A 12,652-nucleotide genomic window follows, 5' to 3' on the forward strand; every position below is an offset into this window, starting at 1 on the left:
TATACTCACAGCATATTCTCTCTGAAATCCATCATCTTTATCCCTTCTTTTCTCAGCTATTACCGACTCCAGTTGATTCAGAGGTATGTCTCTAATTGTCGTCTCATTTGCGTAAAAGTCTCCATAAGGATTCTCCGAGTGTATCAATTCATCTTCATCCACATCTGCCTCATCGGCCTTTCTCTTGCGTTTAGAATGTTTGTAAATTCCACTATCCCTGTGTTTACTTTTTTGCTTATTGGTTACGGACTGAGGATCGGAAGAAGTAGATTCTGCCCCTTCGGTTTCAGTCTTGGCTGAATGATAAAAAAAAAAAAAGAATTGTGCCATTCACTAATGTGATTTACGTACAAAAAGAAGACAGCAAAATGGGGAAAGAAACAGGTAACTTGCAATGTTTAGGTCGTCCAACTTCTCGTTGACTGCGCCTGAAGAATGAAAAATGTTTTAGTAAACCAACATTAGATCTTTTCTTTAAGAGTACCATAAGTATTCGAAAAAAAGTGCAAATTATTGCCAATAACATTGCATTATGTTTTTATGGCTTCTCAGGTTGTTTTACATGTAGCACATTTTGTAGGGTCTGTCCAAATAAAGCAAATGAAATAAATAAATACCTTCTTAAGAAAAGAATCAAAAGCACTATAAAAATACAGGCAATGAAAAGTCCAGAGATTCCTCCAATGACGGAACCAGCCGTGCTACTAATAAACGTTTGTGTTGACTTCTGCAAAATGTTTTAAATATCTTTATATATTTTCAAATTATTTATTCTTACGAAAAAATATTTTATTACTTCAAAGTGCAAAAAAGTCTTCAATCTTTAACAATTATTGTGTGCATTCTGTGTTTTATTCAACTAAATCAAAGTTGTTCTCCGAACAATTTATGTATTAATATCATTATATTTAATGAAAATCTTATCACAACTTTTAAAAATCCATATCTAAAACCCTCTCTTTGCTCGAAATAAAAACACCTCTATTTTCTTTTTTATTTTCTTAAATATTCAAACGTTCAACGATATTAGCTATAAATCAAGTATTGTTAAAATTCTACTGGCAAACATTCTTTGAAAAAAAAATACACAAGGACACTGAATGAAAAACATATCACCTTTACCAGAGGACAATTTCCAGTGACAGAGTCACATGCATTCTTTATACAATCCGTGCTGCAATTGTCCATGCAGTCAAATCCGTAAGTGTTAAAGCTACAACCTGAAAATAGGTATCAAATTTTAAAAGAATTACATATTAAGTCTTTTCACCAATTGCTTAAAATTTGGTGCATTCCTTTAAATAGCCAAATAATTAATATCTTTTGAAGACTTACTGGGGGCTTATTTTCTGAAGAATCGTACCGGACTATTACAGTTAAACTCTTAACACATATTTAAAAACTAATCGATACGTAGGTTATTTTAAGGTTCATAATTTATTTCAAAATTCTTAATTTTTCCTTGAAACTACGAATGAATACATGAAATGTTTGAAAGTTACTGTAGGAAATTTAAAATATATCTGCTTTTAAAATTTTTACTTAATAATTTTCGAATTGTTTTAGTTTAAGTGTCTTTTACCCCAGTCCACTGATTTCATTTTTTACACGGGTTCTTTATTCAGTAATATACTGTAGACGTACTTTTTTCCACGGGGTCATAATTCCGCGCAATCTTCATTTCTATTTAATCCGCGTGCAGAAAATTACGCGGATTTCCTAGACTGTCACTATATGCCATACATTTATATTAAGAATTTTCCGCGGAAAATTTGTGACCGCGTACATATCGTAAATTTATACCACGCGGAAAAAAGTACTTCTACAGTAGTTTTAGTTTTAAGAAAAAAAAGAAAGTATAATGCGTGTCCACTGATTTCATTTTTTACACGTGTTCTTTTTTCAGCAATATAGTTTTAGTTTTAAGAAAAAAAAAGAAAGTATAATGAATTTGAAGACGCAAAAAAAAAAATCTTTGGAAACTTTACTAAGGAGATTACCATTAAGACAGTATACTCCTTTGTATCCCTTGTCACATCCGCTTGGACAACTTCCATTGATGTGATTACATTTTGTTTCCCCTCGACAATTACCACAAGACTGACTACAGTTCAATCCATACATATTGTCTGTGCATTCTAAGTAGACAAAAAAGTTATATTGTAAATTAAAATATTTTGTTTTAAAAATACATTAGACTTCAAACCAATTTTCATATGTATACTATTAATGCATTGAAGTCCTTCCCAGCCTGGTTGACAACCCTCTTCACATTCACCGGTCCTTCTGTTACACGTTTTGTGCACTTTGCAATTGACGCTACAGCTCTGTTTACAGTTATTTCCAAAAGTTCCGTTAGAACATACTGTAAAAATATTAGAATACATTTTGATCTGCGCGTATTTTTTACCAAACGCAATTATTCAAGTTAGAAAAATAATGAAACTATGGCATCATAACAACCCGTATGTTCAATGCAATAGCTATTGACGTATAAGTTTAGTTCACCTTCTTTACAAAGTCCTCCTTTATAACCAGCATCACATCCTTTTAAACAACTTCCATTGATGGGATGACATTGACTGTCTTTAAGCTTAAGACAGGAGCCACATTCAAAAGAGCAATTCTGACCAAACATTCCGCTATCACAGGCTAAATGTAAAGAAAAGTATTTTGTTCATTTAGAATATAAGGTTTAAAGCACGTTTTCATTGCTTTCGGTTTGTTGCAATTCTATGCCGATGATATGCACGTACAACTACAACACAATTTGAAATTAAAAAAATCATATGTTAAATATCTTATATTTATAATGAAACACCAAGTGGATTTAAAAAAAATCAAATTACATGGTCTTGGCTGATACTTGTCAGATGAATAAAGATGTAACATTAAGCAAAAATTTCATTTACAAAAATCACTTACACTTTCGGCAAACTTTTCCTTTCCAGCCTACGTGACAAGGAGACGTACAACGTCCTGTGAATCGGTCACATTCATTACAGTTACTGCACCTATCTGAACAGTTCTTCCCGTGCCAACCAACAGGGCAAGCTTATAAAAAAAGTGATGAAAATACATGTACATATAAACATGTGATATCTGTAAAATTCTTAGACGAGTTGGAAAAATATCAACCGTTAGTGGAAATATTGAGTTTGTATCATTGGTAAGATCAGAAATATATACACATATTGTAAAATCACTTCATTTGTTAAAACGTATTTACTTCTTAAATGATGCCAAGATCCATTTTGAAGCATATGGACCATAAAAATGATGTAACGAAGAGCCGTTTTCAGCGAATTAAACAAAAAATAATGATTTTGACATCCTGAGAAGAAAATATGTACAGATTGGTGTTTTAATTTGTTTGCACCAATTTTGTTAGAATGATTAGTCTACTTTTACCAATATTTACTAATGAAAGCTTAAATGACATAGTTGTACAATGAAATAACATAACTGCAGATTTTATATTTTTATTTTTCTGATATTTGGTCGTATTCTACTTCTTCATAGTTTTTATTTGAAATATCTTTTAAAAGAAGCCTTTGACAATACTTTTCTTTTTTTATTTTACTTGACAAAAATGCGATTTTTATGTATGCTTAACATTTGCGATTTGCTATTTTTTCATCCTCTTTAATGGCATCAAACAAATCAACTTCCGTGAAAGGTTTAATATCATTTGAAATAAATCCTAGGACTTGTCAAATAACCTAAATTTTTAAAATAATATTACAATTTGATTCCTTTTGATGTCATTACACTTGCTAAGAGGTGGATCACATGTTCATTAAAACGAAAACAATAACGAATGTTTCTAGAAAGTAAATTCTCTTTTTGATAGTAAAACACCTGTGCTGAAAATTATCACTTTCCATATTTATTGTCTCCGTCTGTTTGTTAATTTGTTTTTTTTTAATGTCACATTATTTCTACATTTAAATTTGATAGCTCTTACGTGTTTGGCATTTATCTCCATATACACCAACGTCACATCCGTTTGTACAGGTTCCATCGACATGTTGACAAGTTGTACCGTTAGTACAGTTTCCACATTGTTCCCTGCACACTTCTCCATAGAAACTCTTATTACAAGCTGGTGAAAAAAAACTTATTTTTATTTTGATGGTTATGTATATGCTTTATATATCCTCTATGAATTTGTTTCACTGATGTAGATATTTCATCATACATCTATGAAGTGCTTCCATTTACGATATGTAACTGTAGGGATATAATATTTTCCTTATATGCATTTCCTAATGATAATTATGACGTCATAAACATTTGCATTTTCCCGTATTTTCTTAAAAGATTGCAGAAGTCACAGATTTTCAATGAAATTTACTTTCAGAAAAGATTGTTCGCAGGCATCACCCACAGAGATTTTTAGATATATGACTGTTCATTGTATTTCACACAATATATCCACACATTAAATTCGGCGACGGCTGTGGACACTATTCTCTATGGGAAAAATACCTTTGAAATGTGCCATTTTGAGGCTTTTTCTGTTTGAAAAAGAGAAGTGCTTAAAATTAATGACATCATATTTCCATAATGTTACTGCTTCATGCCATACTGGTTCCTGATCTTTCACAATCATAAATTTAACTAATATTCAGGCCAGTTTTAGAATGTTTTGAAACCATAACATTTTTAAGGTATAATAAAGCTTAAGTTAGTATTCTCATATTTCTAGAACTTACAAATTTATGAAAGTTTCATAGAATCAAGAATAACAATATCACTAAGTGATGGCAGCAGTGAAATTAAATTTGGCAGCTTTCAATTTAAGAGAAAGTCAAGTCCATTACCTTTTTCTTGGCCATAAAAAATAAAAACAAAATACTGTTGCCAATTATTATATCCCTACTTGTATTTTAAAAGGTTGCATGTTTTCCTTTTTGCGTAAAAAGATACTGCCATAAAGTACCTATTAGATGATATTACCAAATTGACACAAGTAATTTAACTAAGATAGATATTGGCTAATCCGATTTTAGCTCACCTGAGCCGAAGGCTCAAGTGAGCTTTTATGATCACATTTTGTCCGTCGTCCGTCCCTCAGTCTGTCCGTCGTCTGTTAACTTTTCACATTTTCGACTTTTTCTCAAGAACCACTGTGCCAATTTTGACCAAACTGGGTACAAGGCATCCTTGGTTAAAATAAAATTTAAACTGTTAAAATGAAGGTCCAAATCTCCTCACAAGGGGATATAATCAAGAAAAGACAAAAATAGGGTGGGGTCATTAAAAAATCTTCTTCTGAAGAACCACTGGACCAGAAAAGTTGAAACTTATGTGGAAGCATCCAGGGGTAGTGTAGATTCTAAATTGTGCAAATCACGACCCCTGAGGGTGGGGCGAGGCCACAATGGGAAATCAAATTTATACATGGAAATATATAGGAAAAATCTTTAAAAATCTTCTTCCCAAGAACCACTGGGCCAGAAAAGCTGAAACTTATGTGGAAGCATCCTGGGGTAGTGTATGTTTTACATTATTCAAATCATGGCCACCGGAGGAAGGGTGAGGCCACAATGGGAAATTAAAATTTGACATAGAGATGTTTAGGAAAAATCTTTTAAAATCTTCTTCTAAAGAACCACTGGGTCAGAAAAGCTGAAACTTATGTGGAAGCATCCTGGGGTAGTGTAGGTTTCAAATTATTCAAATCATGACCCCTGGGGGTAGGGTGGGGTCACAATATGTATTACAAGGGGGAAGTCCAGGAAAGAACAGCATGGTCAAAGCTTCTCAGGTGAGCAATGTGGCCCATGGGCCTTTTGTTTTCTACTCTTCTTAAATGTTTAGGATAAATAGTTATTTTTATATGCTTCTATATTTAGTTTTTCTCATTATACATATGGTGAATTTTTCACATAAAGATACAAAATTTGATAAGAGGAAAAAATACTTTTTTTCTTTTTTATTACAGATTCTGGGCTTAAATCTGTGCTCAGATACATGTAAAAAGCTTTTAAAAGTTAACATAGTTCTATTTTTTTTTATCCATGAAAGAATATTCAGCCTTTTTATTCATTAAACTTTGAAAAGTTCTTCAAATGTTTAATTGTGTGAAAAGAATTATAGCTAAATTAATTTTCTATACTAGTAATAATTTTAAGATATAGAGAAGATATTTTTATACGCTACGATTCCGCCATAAAAGTCCCTGTGGATTACCATAATTTCAATTTCAAGTTCTACAATTGTGACTAGGAAAGAAAAAAATATGGTCTTTTAAAACTCTTACACCTAAATATATAAGACATGTGTTATGCATATTTCATCTAGTCAGAAACCAGAAAAGAATCCTACCTTGAACCCTACCTTCTTATTTGCGTGATTTAGTTCAAATGATGGAGAGCTGTAACCATTAGTAAAAAATAAAATGCAAACTACATAAAATCGCACTCTCTAATTAAAACGGCAATCTTGAATTAGATACATTTTTTTGTCAATGAAAGCACCCGATAATTAGGAAACTACGTTTTAATACACTTACAAAAATGTCTAAAGTGTATTTTTTTTTCACATTAAGGACATATGATACCAATAAATCTTTTTTTAAAGAAAATCTGAAAAGAGCAAATTTGGTAATGCTTAAAGCTGACATGAACTCTTAAAAAGGCATCAGTTTTCATCTTTGTACGACTTACTACATTCCTGTACGCCCTTGTCCGCCATATTTCTTCAATTCCGCCATATTTATCGAAGATTTTTGGCCACCTGTACCTGCTATATATAGCTTTGTAGAATTGTTTCACTTGAGTGATTTTCTAGCCTGGCTGTCGACATGTACACATCTCCGATAGCATAGTTTTTAGAAGTCCATAAACTGAATAAACTGACCAAATACATGTTTGAAAAGTAAGAATTCAACCAAACAATAGAACTATACCGAGAATTAAATTATTTTTGAATGCAATTGCTGCAATATAGAAAATACACTAACACGGAATACATTCATGTACAGCAAAAATCCATGCAGGTCGAGAAAACGCGTCAAACGCAGTGATATAACATTTACCTGAATATACTGCTATCGTTACAGGGATGTGCACATGTCGAAAGAATTATCCTATTTTACTTTTATTGAAAAATGCATCTCAGAAGTCATGAAATCCATTGCTAACTCAACAGTAAAAGATGCGTGGACACACGTGGCCCATGCCGATCATTTTATTTGCTCAGGGAAAATATCAAAGGTTGAAAGCTCAGTGGGATTGATTGAAAAAAAATGCAAGTGATTTTTCAAAACTAATCATTACTCTTGTCTGTAAATGTTGCAAATAGAATTTATGATTACATGGTTTAACTTCATTAAATTTATAATAATGCATGCATTATTACGAATCATTCACCTTTTGAAGATATTTTCCTGTGATAGGAAGGGGGGGTGGTGTAATAAAACATGCATATTAACACTCTCATAAAAATAATTTAAGAAAACGTCTGAAACAGATTGATTTCTTTATGATTAATTATTATCAAATAAATACTCTGTATTGGCTTTATTAGACCTAATATAATTTGATTTAAAGTTATTTATAATTTTATGCACAATGAATGAAAACATACCCCACGCTCCCCCAAAACTCGAAGTGCTGATATTCCCAGAAAAAAAATAAAGGAATCGTAATTTTCTTGTTATATGCACATCTATGCACATTGTGTCCTAAATATCTGCAAAGTTTGACGAAATTGTGAGCAGCGGTTTATGAGAAATTGCGCTGACAAACTGCTCATTTTTATATTCAAGATATGGCCAAAATCTAAATGTAAAGGTGCGGAAATTCCCGAAAAAGTAAAGAATTCGGAATTTCCTGGTGATGTGCAAATCTAGACACACATTGACTCCTATAAATATTTCGAAAGTTCGACAAAACTCTGTTCAGTGGTTTATAAGAAGTTGCGCTGACCAGAATTTAATGTGAATTAAATTTCTAGACATAAATAATTAATGATTACTAGAAAAAGCAGATAGAAAGAGAGAACACCCCCCCCCCCTGTGAGAATTCCACATTCTACCTACAATTAGCTTTTCAAAAATCCTCTTGTCTGTTGTCCAGGTTCATGTTCGACTCGTACGTTTGAGCATAGGTGTCGGAACCGGGGGATTGTTTTTTTTTTTTTTTTACAAATATATACTTAGTATAGACATTGAACATTGCTGCGTAGGTTTAGCCCCCCCCTCCCTCCCCCCCCCCCCACACCCCACTTTCCACAGACAAGTCGCAGTATTGGTTAAAAAAGAGGAAAGTGTTGGTGTTTGGAGAAAAATTTTGTTACTGAAGTTCGAACCTACCTCCCTCCCCCTTTCCCCCACACGAAATATGATATTCGTGTTTTTGGAAAAGGACATTTCCCCCTTTTTTTAAGCTTCTCAAATTTTTTGAATGTATAAACCCCCACTTTCAATTTGCTTCCGACGCCAATGCGTTTGAGAGGGTATTTGAGAAAGTTCCCAATGTACCCATTCCTGTGATGTATATTTCACGTTTAATATATCCACCGCTTGAAAAGTTGGAGGGTATATAGTAATAGTTATGTCCATCCGTCGGTCTGTTACGCTTTGGGGTATACCCATCTCTTATCCGCAAATCCTCTTATACAACTTAGTGAAATTTACTAAAACTTTCACAGAATCTTAGGTTTATTACATATTACCATTGTGCACCTCCTATTTTACTTTTTGATCCGACACGTATTTTGGGTTTAGCGACAACAGCAAAATATGGACTTTGCCATTATAACCATATGGGAGGCTGGGGTATCATTTAGTGAGCTCATTGCTCACAATCCCTCTAGTTTCTCTTTCAATTTGGCCGTTTGGGTTAACTTCTTGTCCAAATTTAAATTATTATTCAATTTATGAAGTTTCGACATCCCGCCTGAAAAAAAATCCTTGATCTGTCCTAAGGCTTAATAAATGGTACAGCAGAAAGTGCGTAGGATCTTATACCTATTATTGCCCTAAGGGATGGTTACAGAGGGAGAGAGAGAGAGAGTTAGTTCAATATACAAAAGAGTAAATAAAAATTATCCGTGTTCAACCAGTGTCAAGAATCCCTACCCTAGCTTTTAAAATCATCTCCCAAATACTCCTACAGAAATTATTTTTATATGAAAAAAATGGCGAGACTATCAGGCAGGGATACTGAAATCTCGATAGACTCTAACTATAAAACATTTATACATTCCTCAAAATGCACATACTTTGTGGTCGGAGTGACACATTTAAAAAAAATTTCAAAACTGAATTCGGCAGAGATGTCTGTCTTCCAACAATATTTAGATGACGGTCATGTCAATTATTTTTGCAACCCCCCCCCCCCCCCCCGCCTAAAAATCAAATACCTAGATGTCAATCTGAACAGGGGATGGCATTTCTTCGTGTGTTTGTGTGTTAAAAAAAGTATAGATCTATGTACATGACATGTACACATAAAAAATGTATTCTGGTTAATTGCTTTTAAGATTTGAAGTAAATAATTACCGTACATCAAATTACTTGGTTTAGATTTGAGATTAGTACTAAATAATCAGTTATAATTGACAAATGAATTTTGCGACGCAAACCAACTGCAGACTAAATACATGACTTTGTATATTAGAACTACATGTAGATAGACAATTCACAATTATAGCTTATGAACAGCAGTTTTAATACCCCCCCCCCCCCCTTTCAGCCGCGCAAATACCAAATAACTTCTCTTTCCACTTGTGATATTTTCCCTGACCAAAATCTGATCAGCACGGACTAAGTGTATCGGCCTGCTAGTCTGTACGGAGTAATGACAGTGTGTTTACTTTTGAGCTTTTACGGAGTTTATTTCTTTTTTGTGATGCATATTTCAATAAATGGAATTCAGGGTGTATATCACTTGACTTGTGCACATCTTCGAACCGATGCAGTAACCTTATTACCAGGTATGGGTACGTTTACAGCGTTCGAGGCGTTTTCTCAGTATGCACCAATTGCATAGGGGCTGCAAATCAAAGACTGTTGTTTTGTTCCATTCAAATGATATAATTTCAAAATGTGTTTGCAGATTTTACTGCTTTTTATTTCAAGTTTATTCTGCATAAATTGGCGCACTGTAAAAATACGAACGCGTGACGTGCATCTAAATTTCTCACCAAACTTGCATTTTTTTTTCTCTTGATTCAAATCAATAATTATTCAGAAATATGATTAATATGTTTTTTATTGTGGTTTTGAAATGTCTTCATCTCCTCATGTGTTCTCATATGCTTTACCATCGGAGATGTGCACAAGTCGATACCCAAACCAAAAAAATCATTCAACTGTAACGAGCGCTTTGGGGTATATATCGTTACAATGAGACAATGTATCTGAAAAAAAATATGGCGGAATACGGCTATAGTTGGTATGAAACAAGTCGTACATAGATGAAAATGTTGCGTTTTTAAGAATTCATGTCAGCTTAAAATGAATGAAATGAATAAGTTTCACCCTGTAGTTTTTAATTTCTTATTCAAAATTTCACAAAAAATTAGTTGAAGTGAAAAATATTTGTATAGATTAATAAAGATGGTTTCAGACGGGCAGATTTTTAAGGGGGATGTACAAGCCATATTGGATCTAGTCTAGTGTGAACTAAGAAATACCAAGAATGCGCTTAATACTCTACTAAACTAGCCCAAAGTTACTCAAAGTGCTAATGCACTAATTACATACTGTTAGAGACCAAAATTAGAAAATAATTATGTTTATTTTGTTTTAATTAGGAGGAAATTAATCATGTTAGAACTGCGCAGCTACAGCATTCACGAGATGAAAAATGCATTGAAAATGGTGTTAGTTTGATTCATTGATAATAAGGCTACAACCATTTGTTTCGCTTTTTTCTTGTCATTATCCATAATTCTTGAAAATTTGATTTTTCATATGGGTGTCTTCTTGAGGCCATGTGTTTATTTCGTCCGCCATTCCTCTGTCACACAGAGTTCGAATAACATTGATTTTAGAATAAATGCGACCCTAATAACATCAAGAAAAGAAATTACTAAGTTATAATCATTAGGTAATATTACTTACTACTTTTATTTGTTGCATCGCTTCGTCTGATTAATGAAAAAACGCGATTTTAACCCCACTCCAGCAAATCGGGAAAAACTGTTCTGTTTACAGCTCGAGTTTCCTCGATAATATTATTACACTGAGCACGTGGTTGGCATGTGCATATATCTGCTTTGGATAGATGCGTTTATTACCATGATTATATTTAATTTTTCATGGAACAAGTCTTGATAATTTGTTGGTTTCTTTAAAACTCAAGAAAAAAGATAAAAAATGTCCTAAACATATGTGTTTACGTCGGGTCTTTTTTCTGTGGCGATAGAAGTTATTTTGAAATGGGGCACTGCAAGGAGGATGCTTAGCATTTAATTTGAAAATGTTAAACAATATGCGGTGCATGAAAAACAAAGTGTAATTACATGTCTACATTCGAAAAGTTGGTACATATGTCTATTTTGTTTAGCAGTTAGATAGAAAAAATAGGCAGTTATAGGATTTCCTTCAGGCACCTCACATAAATAGCTTGATTGTTTGCAATGACCCACACATTGTATGGAGTAATGTTTGGACATAAAAACGCATCATGTCTCATTATGTTGATAACGTTGCAAGCTCTCGCTCATTGAACATACGAAGCTTGATAAAATATATTGAGTTGTTTCTTTGAAATTTAGAAGCAAGCACAATGTTTGTAAAGAAAGGTCCATTGCATATGATATGTCTATCATCGCAAAAAATGAGAGGCTACCCCCCCCCCCCCCCCCGAAAATCCTTGTGTTCTTTTTTCAAAATAGTGCCAAAGATTCAAAAATTTTGCATTACTAAGTATGTGATGGAACATGTACTAGCCTTATAAGACCATTTGTTATAAAACTATTTGGTTGCCCTCTCTCCCGATCTACTGCCTAGAAATGGCCCGACTCAATTTTATTTTACATCCAATTACACGATTTTTTTTTTCTTCCGTCAATAAATATGTCTAAATTTTTAAAGAAAAAATTTCTCACCTATAAAAACGGACCCAATAATTTTTCCCAGAGTTGGGAGGACCACCAAACGTCATTTTAAAGATGGTATAAAATATTTAATTATGTTGATTTTTTTCTTTACTCTGTAAAATTGTAATTTTGACAAAATGGGCAAATAGAAAAAAAAAGTTTTTTATTCATTAAATCTCCTAACCCACTCTGAATGATTTTATTCCCTTTCAAATGTTGCTCCGCTGTAATAAAAATTATAAATGTTTATTTGACAGAGTAATGGGGGGGGGGGGGTGATCAAAAAGTAAACGATATCTTAGGTATTTGATAGTTATATTATTGTTGAAATATTCAAGTATTTTTCAAAGTGTAAATTGGAGATCTTTGGTAGCATATTGCTTAATTAAAAACACACCCCTTTTCAAACTTGCTTTCACCGGGCAACATAACAAGTATCATATTCAACCATCTGCCTTCCTTCACTAAAACGATCAATCCAATCATTGATTGAATTATTAGGAAGTCATTTGTCTTAATAAACTATGAACAAATTCTTATACGCTACTTCAAAGGCATTTTTAAGATATACCATAAATATTTTAGTCGTTTG

At 33.0% G+C, this 12,652-nt stretch overlaps 1 protein-coding gene across 1 annotated transcript in view; it reads right to left on the bottom strand.

Annotated features, from left to right (window-relative positions):
- Positions 1-12,652, bottom strand: part of LOC134281780 (receptor-type tyrosine-protein phosphatase T-like) — a 39,158-nt gene that overhangs the window by 7,886 nt on the left and 18,620 nt on the right. The window contains exons 6-14 of the mRNA XM_062764208.1: positions 3,968-4,105; positions 2,926-3,054; positions 2,509-2,652; positions 2,225-2,365; positions 2,001-2,138; positions 1,117-1,220; positions 618-727; positions 394-428; positions 10-296 (exon numbers count right to left, since the gene is read on the bottom strand). Of these exons, the coding sequence (XP_062620192.1) occupies positions 10-296; positions 394-428; positions 618-727; positions 1,117-1,220; positions 2,001-2,138; positions 2,225-2,365; positions 2,509-2,652; positions 2,926-3,054; positions 3,968-4,105 (1,226 nt within the window). The remainder of the gene's footprint in view (positions 1-9; positions 297-393; positions 429-617; positions 728-1,116; positions 1,221-2,000; positions 2,139-2,224; positions 2,366-2,508; positions 2,653-2,925; positions 3,055-3,967; positions 4,106-12,652) is intronic.

This window comes from Saccostrea cucullata, unplaced genomic scaffold, assembly GCF_032062105.1.
Source record: "Saccostrea cucullata isolate Sc308-1 unplaced genomic scaffold, CSIRO_AGI_Scuc_v1 ctg774, whole genome shotgun sequence".
In the NCBI taxonomy this organism is placed as follows: domain Eukaryota; kingdom Metazoa; phylum Mollusca; class Bivalvia; order Ostreida; family Ostreidae; genus Saccostrea; species Saccostrea cuccullata.